At 35.4% G+C, this 19,185-nt stretch overlaps 2 protein-coding genes across 2 annotated transcripts in view; one reads left to right on the top strand and one right to left on the bottom strand.

The window, feature by feature from the left end:
• The window catches only part of LOC141485751 (uncharacterized), a 198,978-nt gene that overhangs the window by 91,193 nt on the left and 88,600 nt on the right, over positions 1–19,185 (top strand). The window lies entirely within an intron of this gene.
• On the bottom strand, positions 520–14,379 carry LOC111517820 (multiple coagulation factor deficiency protein 2 homolog). The gene is made up of 4 exons (XM_023174101.2): positions 14,276–14,379; positions 8,030–8,225; positions 1,204–1,426; positions 520–738 (listed from the first exon to the last, which is right to left on the bottom strand). Exons 2-4 carry the CDS (start codon positions 8,207–8,209, stop codon positions 602–604), a joined length of 540 nt encoding a protein of 179 aa, XP_023029869.2. The 5' UTR covers positions 8,210–8,225; positions 14,276–14,379; the 3' UTR covers positions 520–601.

The raw sequence follows: 19,185 nt of genomic DNA, 5'->3' as shown, positions 1-19,185 counted from the left end.
TCTATTTTTTGAAAAGGAATTGTATTGTAACAATTACTGATGACATTATAACCTGTTTAAAATCAGTGAAGTATACAATTGTCGTTTGGAAATTAGAATTTCTAACGAAAATATATCCAAATGAAATATGTTTAAATATCAATGGAATTTTCTCAAGAATTTCCCGACAAAGGAATGAAGAACTTCTTTTATTCGCAATTTGGGCTTAGCCAAAAGTATATAACAAAAGCGCAAAGTGATACATCCTCTTTGATTACGTTACATATATGATGACTACGTATATTCAGAACAAAAAACAAGTCGAAATAACTAGAACTCATTGTGCGGTAGTGTAGACTATGATTTTAATTTTTTCTATCAATATGAAGAGCTATTAGCTGTCAACCGAACCAAATCATTTCGTTACCTTCAAATTAGAGTTTGAAGATGAACTAAAACATCAGATAAATACCCATATGTGCTAACCAACGAATTTTTGAAAAGTATAAAAATCTAACAAATAAATGTTCACTTTGGAGGTCATATCGCAATGAAATTTTATTTAACATCTGATTAAAAATTATGGCTGTCACTATCAACATATAAACTTGACATGTGTCGGTCACACTATTTTCACTCCAGGCGACCTGGCTACTTCACTATTTTTATACTGATTCCTTCTTCTGGCTACATATTCTGAATAACTCAAATATCCATCATGATCAGCATCATCTTCTTCTAGCACTTGATCAATCAATTCTGAAAAAGTTCAAATTGTCACTAAAAGATGCAATGGAAAAGGAATATGGATATTAATGAAATTAAAAAAATAATTCAAAAATTGCAGATTCAAAAATTTTGAAAGAGGCTGAAGTATCCAAATTCAAATTCGAAACTTGGCTTGGAATCTTTTAATTTTTATTTCTTTTTTATTGTTCGAATTTCAATTGTTGCCATATTTTATTGATATTTCATCTCAGGGTTTTTTTGTTTAATACAAATGTTATTTTCAGCCCTTCATTTCAATTTCATTGATCCTTTCAGGGATTTCAAATCATTTTATCAAATGGAAGCTAGATTTCATTGAAAATTAAATTCAAGACAATGTGAGATGTACCTAGGGAAATTTATCACCATAAGGATGATTTCACTGGCGAAAATTCACCAAAAAATGTGTCATTTGAATCGGTTTCAGGAAGTCAAGCTTTATATATATTACCTTACCAATATAATAATTCAAATCCGAACTTTGAGTGGAAGAAACGTGATTTTCATCATTCCCCTCAGCGTAATTATGTTCGTCAGTATGAATTATAGCTTGTAATATCTCAAGACCGTCCAACTTGGAGTTTTTATCTGTGTCGTGAACTTGGAAATAATAAAACTCCAACTCTTCGTCCGTCATTTTAGAGAAGTCTGGATCGGGAATGACGTCCTCTAAATGTTCCTTCAAAATGAAATGACTATATGAATTATTAATTTTAGTAATTTTTTTGAGTAGGAATTTGTTTTTCATTTGTTATTCAAGTGGCTACCTACTAATAGTTATTCAATTGGGAATTGGTCCATTACAGAGAATACCGGAAAGAAGGATATTGAGAAAATGCTATATTTTATAAATTAGGATCAAAAATTTAGTAATTCAAACATTTTCTAACTTTCTTCTGATAACAAGCAAACAAGCTAAGAATAAACCAGTTGATTCGAAAATTAATTTCACAATTCCTTATATACTATACATAAGTACACATAAATATACCTACTCACATATTATATGTATGATCAAAAGCAGAAAAAATGTATTGACGAAGCACTCAAAAAATATGCAAAGCGCAATCACGTGTCTAGCTCATTAGCTGTCATCAACACGGTACAGCCGAGTGCGGGGTTGCAGAAACATCACTTTTAGTGACTGACATCAACAGAAGCTAGCTGCACATTGTGGTTTCAAAACCACAACCCAACACTTCTGCAACCAAGTGTTGCCTAATCTTGCACTTAGCTCTACCGTCCTGATGACATCTGATAAGCTAGAAACACGTGCCTGCGGTTTGCAGGCACGTGTTTCGTCCATGAATTCGTCCAGGCTTTGGAAGGGGATTTGGAGGAGGATTTGGAGGAGGATTTGGAGGAGGATTTGGAGGAGGATTTGGAGGGGGATTTGGGGGAGGATTCGGGAGAGGATTTCGAGGAGGCCTAGGAAGATACCACGGAGGATTTGCGAGATTTGGGGGTTTTGCTCTTCCGCCATTCTATTACTACCCTAGGAGAAGAACAGTCTTCGGTGAGATAGGAGTTGGAGTGATTGTGGGTGGTGGTATTGGTCGGTGGTAATTAGATATTCATTTGAAGTGTTTTAATGAAGTAGAAAGTTAAAAATCTTCCGTCCCAAAAAAGGTAGCGAGCCAGTTATTATAAAATTGAAATGTTTCAAAAATGAGATTTGATTTTTAAATTTTCAAAATGTACGTGTATAATGTGAATGATTAGCACATCACAGAAAGAAATGAGAACTAGTACAGGTTTGAATTGATTACATGATATATGTCAACCTCAAAATTTGATATTTCCACAAGGTCCTCCTCAAGGAACAACAGGTGGTTTTCCTTTTTTCAGAAAATTATATATCATTCATGATGTACATTATTTGTGTTTGTCTCCACCTTCCTGAGGTTATTTTTTGGTGTCTACACTCATGTATGCTGTGTTTATATTTTAATCGTCGTGCCGCCTAACCTCACATACACTGTAAGTTAGGTTTTTGACTGATCTCTTTTTATAGATCTAATATGTCTTCTTATCCATATTGTGGCATCCCTGATGATGATAATAAAGATTATCGAAAGCTTGGAATCTGTATTTTAAGAGTACCTACACTGTTTTGGCCTGCTGCAAATATTGTTCCACTCATTTCCTAACTAGTCAGCTGTCAGAAGCGCTCGCATATAATAAATAAAAGTTGTAAAGCTTCCAAAATTCGTGGAACGTTTTCAAAGATAAAAAAATCCAAGAGATCACAAACTTAGTGAATTATTCAACATAATGAATGAAACTACCAGAAGTTAGGATTAGGTTAGGTTATGTTAGGTCCAGAGTAAGTGGGTCTATTCGACTCTCCACCACAACCCGCAATGGTTTATTGTGGCTCACACCTCGGCTCACAGCCGATTTGTTTGTATGATGTGTGGTCTTTCAGGTCAGAACATACGAGTACGGCTATGCCGAACTCTGGAAACCTTATTCGGTCCCCAGCAGGGCAGGCACAAAGTATGTGCTCTGCTGTTTCATCATTTTCCAAACAGAGGTGACACACACTGTCTTCCGACAGTTTGAGTCTCTGCATATTATGATTCAAATGACAGTGACCTGTAAGAAGGCCTGTATCGTAGTTCATCCCTACTGTAGTCCAACAACTGTTTGGTATCAAGCTTCGAAGGGTGGATAAACGCCTTGGAGTGAACCAATTCCTGGAAGATTCTGCCAGAAGTCCATAAATCTTATTGCCATCCAGGTGTTCAATTTTTGGTAAGCAAAGCCTAAAGCGATGACAGGTTCTGGTTCGATGCAGCACCCACCTTTGCAGGGAGTCAGAAGCCTCATTACTCAAGAACTTCCAACGCTGCTTGACTATATACCGAGAATATTTTTATTGACTTGTGTATGAGGTTGGATTCTTCCAATCTCTCCGCACACAATTAGCGTAAATTTCCGCTTGAAATAAAGTCGTATAGGTTAATATCTCTGTCCTGGGTCTGAACTGAAAACACTTGCACCAGAACCGGAAGGTGTTTCTGATCCATCTGTGAACCACTAACTATCTACCAGAAGGGGAATATCTTGAAATCAATCATCAAATTTTATGTATGTGGGATGTTGAAGCGACACAGTGTTCACCAATGAAAAATATTAAATGCGGCAAATATTGTTCAAATAAATACAAATAATACATTCTAAAACCGTTAAGGAGTTTTGTTGATGGTGAAGAATGTCATAAGTGCAGTAGAAAATCTATCAATATCATGACGAAAATGCTGAAAATAGAAAAGAAATCACGTCGAATATTGGGAAATGCAACGCACATTTTGCTACCAAAAACTTCTAGAGACATCTATGATGAACAATATGACAAAACTGAAAACTGTTCAATACATAAATAGTGAAACTGTGATGAAAATAATTGAAGAAAATTTGGAAAGGGTACCAACCAAAAAAAATTTATGAATAAATGAATCTTGAGATGTTTCAAAGTTCATCCATGATACACCGAAATACTTTTTCGATAAATAAAGTGATAATATCGAGTATATTCGGACGTCGAAAACAAAACTTTGTGGATATGTCAGTTACCTCTGTGGAAGATAGAAAATCAGCTTCTATAAGAATACCTGCCAGATGCAAAATCGATGAAAAATGCAGTTTTTTCATTACAGACGAAAGCGAAATGAACAGTTCGAAGTATCTTCGCGGCCAAACTGGTGTTCTGATATAAAACTTCATCATACAAGGGAGGTGGCTTTACCGTAAAAAGAGTTGAAAAAAACATATTGGAAAAAATCCCTTTCATCGATGAAATATATCCAGAGCCATCCAGAAAAATAAATATCAGCCTTGAACATTGGCAATTCTTCTGAAGGAGATTAGAGACGTTATAGCCATATTAGACGCCTTATCAGATTCATACAAATTGTAAAATGAATTTGATACCTATTTTATATTGTTTTGTCTTTAGATGAATTTATATGTAACTACCTGTTTACTTATTTTTATTTGTATTTTTTAATATTGGTCTTGTCAGAAAGTTACTAATAATTTTTTTTTAATATTACTTCATGTAATTTTGTATGTAAATTATGTTTTCCTATTTTCAATAAACTGTTATTATTATTATTACAAATTGTGAACTGAATTTGATACCAATTTTATATTTTATATTGTTTTGTCTTTAGATGAATTTACATGTAACTACCTGTATACTTATTTTTATTTGTATCTTTTAATATTGGTCTTGTCTGAAAGTCAACGTAAATGTTTTTCTTAATATTTTTACATGTAATTTTTGTATGTAAATTAGGTTTCCTATTTCAATAAACTATTATTATTAATAATATTTATAAACACAATCTTGTATCGAATTAGGACCGTTGGAGAAGGGAAAGTCATAACAGATCATAATTTGAATTTCACTAGTTCGGACTTCCATTGTCTACTATATAAAATGATTTGAAATCCCTGAAACAAGTAAAAAAGAGTAATTAAAAAGAATAATTGAAAATAACAATTATATTAAGCAACAATAAACCTGAAATGAAATGATAGTGAAATAACCTACAAGTAAAAATATAATAATTGAATAAATGAAAATTAAAGGAATGAAAAAAAGAAAATAATGAAAAAATAAAAAAGTGTAGAGATTCCAAGTCACGTTAGTTCACGACGTTTCGATTGTTGGTATCTACAATCGTCTTCGGGTGATGACTGGACTGATTCCTCCGAGAGATGACTATTTTATAGGTCGTTGAAATACTTTCACTTTCTCTACTTTCCATTTTCCGCTTCACTGATTCTGTGAGAAATGACCGTTTTGGCGGGAGTTGGTCATTTTTCGTTTGATGATGGGTTTCCATATGTTTCGTATATCTACGCTGGCCTGGCTGAATACGTTGTTGGACAACATGTATGCGGCTTCCTTGAATTTTCTCCTGAACCAATGTTCCTCTCTGTGCAAGATCTCAGCTTGGGACCACTCGATGTTGTGTTGATGGGTCCAAACATGGTCTGCTATTCCTGATTTGCTGGTTTCTCCTCGCTGTGTGTGCTTCTTGTGCTCGGCAATGCGAACATTCAATGGCCTCTTAGTTTCACCAATATAGGATTTTCCGCACTCACAGGGTATTCGGTAAATGCAATTCTTGGAATCGCAGTCCGCGTTTGGGGGCCTGGTTTTCGTGAGGCTGCTACGGATAGTGTTACCGGAATACTGAACTAGACGCCTTTCTGAAACACCGAAAACCCACTCATACGGGACAGTATCTGAACCACGAATCCAACCACCATCAATCGACAAAAAGAGGAATCATCAAGACTCTATTAGACCGTGCTTTTGGGCTCTGTAATACAAAGGAAGGTCTCGAGAAGGAACTAGACATCATCAAAAATGATCTTCAGCGGAATGGATACTCCAAAGCGATGGCTAAAAAACAGCAGGAGCCTCGCAAGGAAGAGAAGCCGTCACAACCAGTGCTTGCACTTCCCTACATCAGAGGATTATCGGAGAGGATAAAAAAAATTGGTTCCAAGTACAACATTAGAACCTGTTTCAGATCCGGTAACACTATCCGTAGCAGCCTCACGAAAACCAGGCCCCCAAACGCGGACTGCGATTCCAAGAATTGCATTTACCGAATACCCTGTGAGTGCGGAAAATCCTATATTGGTGAAACTAAGAGTCCATTGAATGTTCGCATTGCCGAGCACAAGAAGCACACACAGCGAGGAGAAACCAGCAAATCAGGAATAGCAGACCATGTTTGGACCCATCAACACAACATCGAGTGGTCCCAAGCTGAGATCTTGCACAGAGAGGAACATTGGTTCAGGAGAAAATTCAAGGAAGCCGCATACATGTTGTCCAATAACGTATTCAGCCAGGCCAGCGTAGATATACGAAACATATGGAAACCCATCATCAAACGAAAAATGACCAACTCCCGCCAAAACGGTCATCTCTCACAGAATCAGTGAAGCGGAAAATGGAAAGTAAAAAAGTGAAAGTATTTCAACGACCTATAAAATAGTCATCTCTCGGAGGAATCAGTCCAGTCATCACCCGAAGACGATTGTAGATACCAACAATCGAAACGTCGTGAACTAACGTGACTTGGAATCTCTACACTTTTTTATTTTTTTATTATTTTCTTTTTTTCATTCCTTTAATTTTCATTTATTCAATTATTATATTTTTACTTGTAGGTTATTTCACTATCATTTCATTTCAGGTTTATTGTTGCTTAATATAATTGTTATTTTCAACTATTCTTTTTAATTATTCTTTTTTACTTGTTTCAGGGATTTCAAATCATTTTATATAGTAGACAATGGAAGTCCGAACTAGTGAAATTCATCACGAAACATTGTCAATCACCTTCAAACAAACGAGATCATAATTTGAACCAACAGTGTGGTTCGTAACATCATGAATTTTAAATCAATGGAGACCATGCATACTGAGAATTTGTAATCACAAAAATGAAGATCCAATGGTTACACCTGCTGTAAATAAATCCGGAGAAAAGTGGTCAAACAACTACAACTTCAGGAGTTTTGTCTACTGGAATGCACAGAGATCTGAAATAAGCGAATATATGGTGAATGCGAAGGGTAATCGATACTGGAAGACAAATGTAACTCTTAAGTAAAACTATTAACCAAATGAAAATTTACTATGAAAAAAAGTAAAACAAAATTATCGCTCAATGTATGAACTTTAATTATTGTTGAATACTGGATAGTTTGATGTTTAATAAGTTGACTTCATTTTCTAACAATACCAGGGACCAATATTTATGTAACCATCACAATTCCATAATAGTAGGCACTGAATTCTCAGAAATATAATTGCATTAAAACGAAAACATTGTTGTCGGGTTGTAATTCTATATATTTTATCATCATTTTTTCTCATCTTTTTCAGTATAATTTCCGTATGCCACTGCAAGAGACAGATTAAGACAAAAACGTCAATTATTTCTGAGAATTTAGTGACTGTTTTGAAATTTTAGTATAACATAGATGCAAATTGATAACAAACACTCTCAAGATGAATATGTATATCTCATCGTGCTGTATTATTTGGAAAATATGGCAATTGAATTCATTCGCCACCTCAATTTTTATTTTTCAACAATACCATTACTAATTTCCATATTATTATTTTCCCTACAAGTTTCATTGATATGGTATCAATATTCTGCCTTTGAAAATTCACAACATTTTATATATTGATGGAGAAGTAGATTCAAAAAAGATTATATTCTTGATGAATTTTACTCACTTGTAAATGCTCTTTATCGTGTAATAGTTGTACATCTTCAGTCAACTTTTCATTAGTTTCCTTACTAGGCTTATAATGAACATGTCGTTTAACAATTTTCTCTCCTCTAGGATGATGAGGTCCTCTCGCTTCCGTAAAAACCAATAATATTGGTAAATAGTTAAAAATCGTGAGATACATTTTGACTCATCTTATGCTGGAAAAGAAAACAAAATTGTAAATGTGAATATCTGAGCTTAGGCGATTTGATTAATAGTGTGGCTAGCACTGAATATTGGATACAAAAACCTCGATACAAATTCTAATTACATGTGTATGTTCAGAACGCTATCTTTTGGAAAATGCTCATCAAAAAATATGAAGTCAGAGTACCATTGGAAGCAGAATTGTACGCCAATCAGAATGATGTATCTCACTTGACCTCCTTCACATTAACAATTCCAAGGGTAACATCTACTCCTCCTAGGGCATAAATTTGACCTATTTTTCCGATTCCTCATTATGTTTACTGGAACTTTTCAAATTGACACCCTGTATATTATCTGTTGTGGAAGGCGTATGTAATTTCAACTTTTTTATAGACTTTACTGGAGATTCTACCTTCTTCATTTCGGAAAAAAATATTAAGAATAACTCTATACAGGTTCGTAAACTCAATATACTTTTCATGAAGGAAAAATATGAAATTTATCATTAACTTATTGTAATTAACAATGTTGCTCATCAAAAAAACAGCTAAAAATTGCACAGACACTTATCTCAACGTTTCTGAGGCAAAAAACTATCTTTTTTCTCCGAACTGAAATCGTTAATTATAGCTAGCAGTTTTTCCTCTTTGTTTTGACTAATTTTTAAACTTTCTCGGCAGACGTCGAGATGTCGCAGTAACTTATCGAAGTGACAACACCTGTTCTCCACTACAGTTTTTTCAGATTGTGAAAGGTGAGAATTCCCATAAAGATCCATCGAAAACTTATTTCCGCCTCAAAAAATAACTTGTATTTGATATATTGTCCATATTTATGTGATTAGAGTTTTTATTGAGTTTGTGTAGTTATGAATTATATTATAAATGTATTGTGATCTACTGTATTGTTCACTGTAAGTTTATTGTTTGTTATTTTAACTGAATTCTTACACTGATGAATTGAAAATATAAAAGTAACCAGTTTCCTTTCCACTCCTGATCACTTCATTTGATAGTATGATGCAAAGTGGCCACTTTGAAATAGTTGGAGGAATCACAAACTTCAAAAATATTCAAGATAAAATTCAAATCTCTAAACACCAGCCACAACAGAACAGAGGGGTAATTAAAACGTTGTTCGAGAGAGCACGATGTATCTGCTAACCCCAGAGTCTGCCAGAGGAACTCAACCATCTGAAGAATGCCTTTAAAGGGAATGGGTACGGCAAAAGAGCATTTGAGCGCTAAAGTTACCCCAGCTGGGCTGGTCAAGGTAAAAGCTTTCCTTCCCTATGAGAGAGAATGTTAGAGAAACACGACGTGGCACCAATGTTCAGGCCAACAAAAACTATCAGAGTCTAAGGTCAGCTAGGGACCCCAGAGAACCTTTAGCACCCGGGGTCCTTGTAGCTGCAAGTCGGTCTACATTGGAACAACGAAAAGAAGTGTAGGTATCCGGCTGTCTATCTCTGTATCTGTTGAGTAGGAAGGGTGAGTGTAAGCCACATGTGACTCCTTGTACATCCTGCCGAGGAGTTGCTCTCCTAGGTCATCGTCCATCCTGTCCTTTTCAGGAACCTGGACAGGTCACTAGGAGACATCTCCTTTATATTGGCAGGTGTAGGCTAAGACTCGCCGAACACACACACTCTTTGAGTAAATCGTGGTGGAACTCTAGTACTAGCCCTGAGGGTTACACGTTGTCTGTTCAAGACTAATGGGGCTTGTCTACTATCAGTGCTGATTGTTATGTTTTTGCCAGAAATTCGTTTGCTGATTATTTCTTTTGTGGCGATTGAGATACCAGCCTGTTCTGTTTGAACCACGTTGGTATTTTTCCCATTTCGCACTTAATCCTTAGGCTTAGTGATCTGGAGTACACTCCACATCCTGAGCCCAGCCCTCTGAAGACAAGAGGAATTGTCAACTCGGATAAACTGACAAATCAGCTGTACCCCAACATGCTCCCAACAAAGAAGGCACTCACATTATCTCATTCAAAGATACGGTAATACTCAATAAAACTCAAAATGAAAATTCAAAAACAGGAATAATTTCAATAATAAAAAAGGCAATGAACATCAATGAAATCTGGCTACCTATCTTTAGAGGTACACAAACAAAGTCAGGTAATCCAGTTCAGAGGAAACAAGTCATGCCCACTGATAATAATATAAAACCACATCGCCTTTGATTATGTCTACCGCAGTAGTAGACGAAATATTAGGCATAAAAACCCGCGGACCACGGCCAAAAAAGTCGCAAAATAGCTTCCACACAAGACGAAATTGATTGTTGACGACAGTTAATCCTACACCAATTGTTATACACATTGAATACTGTTTGTATCGTGGTATTAGCCAGGGAACTAGTTGCTTCCAGCCGGCATTCAACAGAACCAACTATGTAGGTAAGTTGGAAGAGATGGATGTTTCAATATTCCAATTTGAAGAAATCATTTGTTTCCCTACTTTTTACTCTGTAGTAAGTTATAACTAGAGTAAAGTATCCTAAAATCAGCAGTGTCATAAATTTTCAGAAAGTACGAATTTTCAACTTTTTTAATTTCATTGAAGAGGTTATATTCAGTCTCAGAAGCAATTATATCCTCTAGAGTCTAGAATATTATATGTGGAACTCTGTTAAAGCTAAAATGCATCGAAAAAGTGCACATTTTTTAGTTTTTCAGGATGATGGCGGTGTGAAAGTGAAAAAATTGTACATTTTACATTCGAACACTTACAAACCATCCTATATAATATGAAATATTCAGAACTATCGCACGTCTTGTAATTAAACTTCCCTCTTATAGCTGAACTATTATAAGAAACCGTGTCAGGAATCACACGTTGAAAGGTAAGACCTCGTTAGTCCTTAGCCCGCACAAGTTTCTCAACTTAAGGGTCGTCGTTCGTATGGGGGCGAGAGCTGATTAACGGAAAAACAGATTTTGAACAGATTTTTTTTTAAACAGATTTACGATGTCAAGTTCATCCAACTCCCTGTATATTTCGTATAAAATTTCAAAACAAATCAACCCTTGGTTGACATTTTTTCTTCCTTCTTGATCATAGAAATTAGAAAATAATGCTCCTAAATACACACCGCACTACTTTTATAAGGGTGGAGATAAAAATAGGGGAGAAGTAAATACAGTACTATTGAAATAGAGTGGAGACTTTTATTGAATCTTATTGAAATGTAAGTGTTGACAGCGCTATTGCAGATTGTAATGACGGGCTAATGAAGGGGTGCCCATCAGTGGCGCGACTGAATTTATTTTCGGGTAATGATATTCGGCAGACACAAATTGTTACCCCTGCAAAAAAAGGCCAGAAATGTTTCATTAAATTAGTCTCCAATTAAAGTTTAGTTGACTTCGAGAAAATATGGTAGTTATTTCTTCAAATTAAACCTACTTTTGAAATTATGGAAAGTAGAAGCGCCCTTCAGAGATTTTTTTAAGGACAAAACACAAGCGTTACAGGAAAATCCTTAAGGCGCTCTCCGAGCGGTGCCTGTGAAAAAGTAGGAATTCATATTGGATTTGAATCTCAAAACATGAGCAGCCACAGATGCAGATGAAATTTCAATTCAGTTAGACGGTATAGTTTTCGTTTGGTACAGAAAAATTCAATATCATTAATAAAGATTCAATTTTCCCTCACTTGGTTTACAGAACTCATCATCGTCTAAAAAACACATTTTCAGAAATCAATACATAGTATAAAAACAAAGTCGCTTCCCGCTGTCTGTTCCTATGTATGCTTATATCTTTAGAACTACGCAACAGTTTTTGATGCAGGTTTTTTAAATAGATAGAGTGATTCAAAAGGAAGGGTTTAATGTATATAACATACATAATATGGTACAGAAACACTGATAATTTTGGAGGTTTCTAATATGATGTCGTAAATAAACACATTTTTTGTGCTTACATTGCAAACGCTGCGCTAGCAGAACCCTAAAAAAATATTTATAATGAAAGCTTATCACAGATGGGGATTTAGGATCATCACTTATAAAATTCGAAACCAGAATATATTACTGTGCTAAGGGTATCATGGTTCTATTATCTTTTGAATTCCAGAGGTAAATTTCTACTGAGGGAATTTTTCATAACTTCCTCTCAAAAATATAAAGTGAATATTGAGAGGACCTGTTTGATGAAAAACGCAGAGAGCTGATTTTAGAATGGGTATATGTTTATTAATACAGTAAAACCGAAAGACCACCATGAAGGATAGGTTTGTAAACTTGTAAAAATTCGCAAATATTGATTACAATGCAACAAAAGAAAGTGCCGAATTTACCATCATCAACTGTATTGAAGAGATTTCGGATATGGAGAAATCTACACCTAACTTTGAAACTGAGAAAGAGGAACCTGAAATAGTTCCAGTGTAGAATATCGCAAACCTCAAAGAGATTTAGAAAACTTTTTCAATTATGGTTTGAACAATTTTGAAATGTCTAGAGATATATCAACCCTAATTGTTATCAAGATGGGAATTGAAATTTCACAAAGGTAAATTCAAAAATACGAAACAGTCAATAATACCTGAATATCTTGAAAAATAATCAACTAAAAAACCAAACCGTTTACTTCTTTTCAACGACCACTTTCCTTTACCGACCAGAAATTGATTTCTCGAGGGTTATCGCTATCAAGACTGTATCTTATAAAAAATATATCAAACACCTGAGGAACATCAAAATATGATAAGGTAAGAGAAGATGGAGAGAACATGTGAAATAATGATTTTTTGGTATGGACATTGACTAACACATAATTCGCTTTTGTGTCTACTATACTAGTCTGTTCTCTATTTTTCTCCCATCTATTTTATTTTCTTCCCTTCGAAAAAGTTCACCTCAGATGTAATACACTTGTGTCTGCGTTTTTTCCAATCCTCGAAGCAATTTTCAAAGCAAAACGTCGTCCTTCCAAAGATCTCTTCAATCTTGGGAACAGAAAAAAATCGCAGGGGGCAAATCTGGTAAATCCGATGGCTTATGCAAAAATTCCTGATGCCACGGTTAGTGAAGAAAATAGTGACAAAAACTTTGACATGTGATTAAACTTGGAGTGCTTTCTTGGTCTTGGTTCTCCCGGGTTCTTTTATTGGAACGATTGGAATTTAGTTTCGATGGCATAACCATATACCTATGATTCATCAGCAGTTATGATCCTTTCAAGCAAATTTGGGTTACCTGTGTCGGGTTACCTGCGGTAACCCGACACAGGTCGCTTGATCTGAGAGCTGTAAGTTTCGAGAGTAAGTGGTCAGACACAAAAGCTCATCCCCTTGAGTTCACGAAGAAGAGGATAAACACATAAGCCACTGAAGTGGAGCGACTTCGGAAAACATTTGTTGGGACCATTTTCCAAGAAGAATTTATTCTACAGCAGTTAAAATCTAAAATTTGTAGATAGTTTCACACAGACAACGATCACAGAGCTCCATGAGGGTTTTAATATTGTGTTATCTCCATATTACTAGAAAAATATTCCTTTCATAATCATGGATGAGACATATATATGAAAGTAGGAAATGAGTAACATCGAACTTGAATAGATTAACTGAAACCCCACATTTTTCGTACGCCCTTGTTTCATGCATGTACCCCAGAGAGGGTCATTAGCGTCTGATAACATCTCTGGTTACAGATAGAGGGCGTGTTACTCCATATGTGCATCAAGAGTGTTGGCCTCAAGTGTTCCCTTGTTTTGGATAAAAGAAAGGGTGACTTGATCGGAAATTGAAAGCCTCTGGTGGGATACTGTGCAAGATATTCATGAGGGGGTTGGCGAAACACCTGTTATGTTTGATGAGTCTCTTAATCCTATTGAATTGAAGGCGTGCCTATTATCATCTTCTTATACGAAAAACTTCAATATGAGAGAGAAAATGAAATATCGAGTCGTAAATGTCATCAGGAAGAGGATCTATTCCACAATATGACTGTGGAAAATACTCAGTTTGGAACTGATAGATATTATGAATTCTATAAATCATTTGATTGAAGCTCAACTATTAGAATTTAATTGTACTCACCTTCATTTCCAACTAACGACGCCACAAGCCTCTCTTTTTGAGGTTACATTGTGCTGGAGAAAATAAATCGATTACTACGAGATATAATATCGTTGCGCAAAATCCAAGTCCTTCATGAAGATAATTGCGCTGTTGTCAGAGTGAGCACTACTGAAAAATCCTAAAGGCGCTCTAAGAGCGGTGCCTGTGCGAAAGTAGCGATTCACGTTGGAGGTGAATCGTTGCAGATTAAATTCATTTGAAAAAAAGTTTCAGGGAAATGAATTTATTCCACATACACGCAGTTGTCCAACTGAAAGAGTTTTTAATCAGTGAAGTTCGAGGTGTACTGAGTCGAACCTCAAAACGAATTAAATTTGTCAAGTCACTTGAACACTTCCCGTGAAAGTATCTATAAAAAAAGAGACAATTCTCCAACCTTTCTCCGATGTTCCAGGCTATCAAGGTTGAAGGGGATTTTCGAGTCTCCAATGAAGCGGATGGCTCTTTTCTGGATGGAATCCAGCAGCTCCAGGGTATGCTTAGGGGCGGAGCTCCATACATGAGAACAATACTCCAAAAAACGTCTGAACTGAGCTTTATAAGGCATCAAAAAGTTGCTGAGGTATATACAGTTTTCTGGTTCGGAACAGTGTTCCAAACTTTTGAGAAGCAGCCTTTGCAATTCCAGCGACATGATTGTACCAAGACATATTTGTGTCCATTTTAACCCCGAACAAACTTATCGAAGTAGAAAGCGGAATTATCCGTCCTTACATTATTATATCCGGTTCGGAGACGTTTATTTTTTTGTAGAAAAGCGATGCCTGGGTTTTTGTGGTATTGAATTGAAACTGGATAGTTTCGCCACAATTCGAAATCACTCATGGATCCTCATCAAGATTTGCAACCTCCAGCTGCCGGTGAAGATATGCATCCGCAGCTGATGTCCTGGAATCCAAATGGAATGACGAGACAAGTGTGCTGCTGTCAGCAAAGCAATATATTGGATTCTTGGATTTTGCAATAAATCGTCGATGTACAATAAAAAGAGGGGAGAAGCTTAATATTGCAAAAATAATTTGAAATCAGTCTGAAAAGTACTTGAATTACACCTAATTTCGAGATTTTTATTGAAGAAGCTATGTGCCTACAGTGGAAAAAATATCGCCGTTTTGTCAAGAGTTGAATGAAAATTTCCTGATCTCATCAATAAATTTTTTGTGAAACAAAACATAGATTCTGAATGACGAATCAGAAAACTAATATGACACGAAAATTAAAATTTTGCAGTTTTTTGTTTTCGGAGACGTCCTGATAGAGATGAAAATGGCTCATCCATATTTCCAACTAGAAAGAAACAGACAACTCTTTAAATATTAATTTCTTCACATTTTATTCAATATTTCCAGATAACTAGAAAATACATTTTTCCGAATGAATTTTCGAAATATCCATCTCTCACTACCTACACCGTGGGTCCTGGTGAATGCCACGTCGGAAAGTAACTACTTCTCTAGCTAATACCATGATGGATATTGAATTATATCCGACAGACTTTTAAGCAAGATACAAAGGTTAGTCTCACAGATGTTTCTCTTTCATCCAGCAGTAGGACCATACTGAAATAATTCACCTACATACCTCATGATAAGGAGAAGTGATACCTCGGAACTGAACCTCAAATAATAATGCTGGTGCCGGACAAACAAAAAATATCTGCGAGACTAACGACTAACGTTTGTGAGGTATCTTGCATACATGTCTGTCGGATATGATTCAATATCCAGCCTGGTATTAGCCGGGCAAATAGTTGTTTTCCGGCAGGCATTTACCAACGGCGTAAGTAGTTAGAAAAGCTGAATATTTCGAAATATTCATTTTCTAGTACGTATGTATCTCTCCAACAGTCTTCAGACACAATTTCTAATAAATTAACTCATCTTGAAGTCTCAATTAGAGACCTATACCTTCAGCCTCCGATAATTTCTGGATATACGTTGATAAAAATAGTCGAAATTCAAGTTTTCTGTTCAGTTTTCAATTAAATTTGTGTTTTGTCATTCAAGCTTTGTATGCTTTATCAATTTTGTTGGCATTCCTTTCTTCAAAGCTTGCAAAAGGTTTTACAAAAACCACGACATATGCTTTTGGTATGTGATAGCTGTGAGGGATTTTTAGTTAACTATTTATTAGGTATGTCATGAAAACAAACCGACTCTCTGTACTAAGGAGTGTGCCAGACACGGAGCCTTAACTTCATATGTAAGTCCTGAACCAGCTATGGGGGTGCCAAAATTTTTGGTACGAAACCAGATATAGGAATGAGCCTATAAAGAAGAAACATAGAAAGTACTGGGAAAACAACAAGTTACACACACTGGGAAACCTTTATAGAGGGACAGTCCGAGAAGAGAACCAACTGTTTCAACAAAGCAGGGATCGACTCTGAACAATTACAAAGTTACTTACTGGCCACTGTCCATTGAGAGGACACCTGAACAAAATAGTGTTGTACAACGGGAAACTCTGCTGTAGTCAATTCAACAAAGGAGCACAAACAGCTTGGCATATTTTATGTGAATGTGCGATTTTGGATCACAAGTGTCTAAAAATTCTTCGACAATCCCCAAATTATGTCCAGAAGAATATGACGTACCTACGTCCAGCGAGAGACCAGTGTAGACTAGTACACAGACAAAGATTGGACAAAAAAATGGACAAGTCAGACGGCCCCGAGGAAGCAGAAAAAAATCATTTATAAGTATGTTAAATAACGAGAGACTTCAATGAAGCTCTTGAAGGACACCTGATTTTACTGAAATGCCTCTGTATATTAAATTATTTACTGTGAAAACTTGCATTATTTCATAAAAATAATATTCGTTGTACTCCAGGACTGGCCGTGATAGGTCAAAGCAAAGCTTGTCTACAATGGGTTAATGATTCACCTTATGAAACGCTTCGTACACTTCAGTGTAGTTGGAATATACTTCATGACCAGTTTCCAGGATATCTGATATAGAATTTAGGAGGTTGAGCTCGGTTGGCTTTCCAGATATATATCAATCCGTGCTGCTTTCGAATCAGTGATTTTGAAAAAAGTGCTGACAGGTGATTGAACAACATATTTTACACAGTAATGAAGGTCTGTTCCTATACTACCCGATTCGTGGATAGGTATCCACAGGTATCGTTTAATTCTGGAGAATACGACCAAATGGAATATTTGTAAATAGATGAGGGTACTAAATCAGGTCCTGCTCCTTTTTTGGGTATGATTTATTGGTCAGATTCAAATTTGGAGAAGTTAGAACTTCAAACAAGACACGGTTATCAATTGTTAACTGGGTATCGCAATAACCTCCATTTTGGTTTGTCATATGTCCAGAAATGTGATGAATTGATTGGTAATTCAGTTTTATGTAAGCAAATGAGTTCACATTCGAATTTCATCTCACAGAAAGTTTGTTCAGATCTTTTGGACTAATTTTTTCACGTGGAGACTTTTTTATTTTGGAAATTAACTAGTGCCAAACTAGTGCCAAACAAAAAACTTCTCAGTCTTTCTAGTTATCATTTCAGATGAAATTGGCGTTAGTAAAACGCCCATTGGAGTAAATTAACATTGAAAAAGTCGAAGTTTGCAACGAGAACACAAGATTTGACAACCGTGCCTCTCTACACACGAGAGGAATATGTTCCAATCCGGTGACTCCGAAAGCAGGAATCCGGGCAAACGAGTGGAGTTGATCTGCCCGCCGCAGAGCAGCGCCACACAAATTGGTGTAATTTCTGTTGAAGCACAAGTGAATTATCTCGTTATCCCTTTGAATACTTTCAGCAATTGTATCTGGAGTTTAATAGAGTGGAAAATTAAAAGATATTTAATATTGTGATATCCGCTTTGATTTCTTTTCTACGGATCATTTTGTTTGCTCTTCGTTTCTTTCGCTCTTTTGTTCCATTTGATTGATCTGATTTAGGTTCTGGACGTACTTTTCACCGAAAACGTATTTCATTTATTGTTTCATGATAACGTTTGAACAGAGGATAAGTTACTTTTGGTACCATAGAAACTGATGGGTTAGATATGGGGTATTATATATATATATATATATATATATATATATATATATATATATATATATATATATATACAATGTAGGTTTTCACGGATGGTAGAATATGATGTGTTGTTTTTCCGGGTGTTCATCTATTCGATAGAAGACTATCGAATAGTACACAACGGATGAACACCCGGAAAAACAACACATCATATATATATATATATATATATATATATATATATATATATATATATATATATATATATATATATATATATAAAATATAATAATGATATGTTAATTTATCAAAAAATTACAATATTGAATTACTGCATGAATAAATAATGGCATCACTGAAGAAACAATCGCAAGATTGTTCCTTGTGCGTGATATAGCCTCCAGAAAAGATTAAAAAAATGACAAAAAAAACATTCGTGTAGCACATAATACAATATTTAAAATATCACAATGATTGGTTATCAGTTTCATGCAAGATATTACATGAGATAAAATATCACAGTCGAGTCGGTAAAAATGTCACATCCAGATCAAGTGAATAACACGATCGGTTTGAAATCTCAGTGAACATAATATTCATATATCACATTAGAAATTATCTAAATATCACCAATAGATGGTTTACAGTTTTATGCAAGGTATCACATGAGATAAATATCACAGTCGGTAAAAAGTCACATCTAGAGTCTCATTAGAGATATATATCATTGTCTTTTGAATAGGACAAACAATTTGTTATAACTAATAAATCATAACAGGTATGAATTTTTGCAGTTTTTACAGTAAAATAATTTTTTGGAATATATCTCTGTCATAACTATTTAGCCAATTTTGTACTTGTTT

This window comes from Leptinotarsa decemlineata, unplaced genomic scaffold (assembly GCF_025532065.1).
Source record: "Leptinotarsa decemlineata unplaced genomic scaffold, Ldec_3_MD MMD2_tig00026336_RagTag_RagTag, whole genome shotgun sequence".
In the NCBI taxonomy this organism is placed as follows: domain Eukaryota; kingdom Metazoa; phylum Arthropoda; class Insecta; order Coleoptera; family Chrysomelidae; genus Leptinotarsa; species Leptinotarsa decemlineata.
Note: the sequence above shows the minus strand (reverse complement) of the source record. Positions and strands in the feature narration are given on the sequence as shown.

Bases quoted from the DNA above. Each gene is read 5' to 3' on its own strand.
- LOC111517820 (XM_023174101.2), bottom strand. From the start codon at position 8,209: ATGTATCTCACGATTTTTAACTATTTACCAATATTATTGGTTTTTACG. The intron at 1,427-8,029 runs GTGAGTAAAATT...TTCATTTTGAAG, and splicing joins ACGATAAAGAGCATTTACAA to GAACATTTAGAGGACGTCAT. The intron at 739-1,203 runs GTAAGGTAATAT...GAACTTTTTCAG, and splicing joins GGATTTGAATTATTATATTG to AATTGATTGATCAAGTGCTA.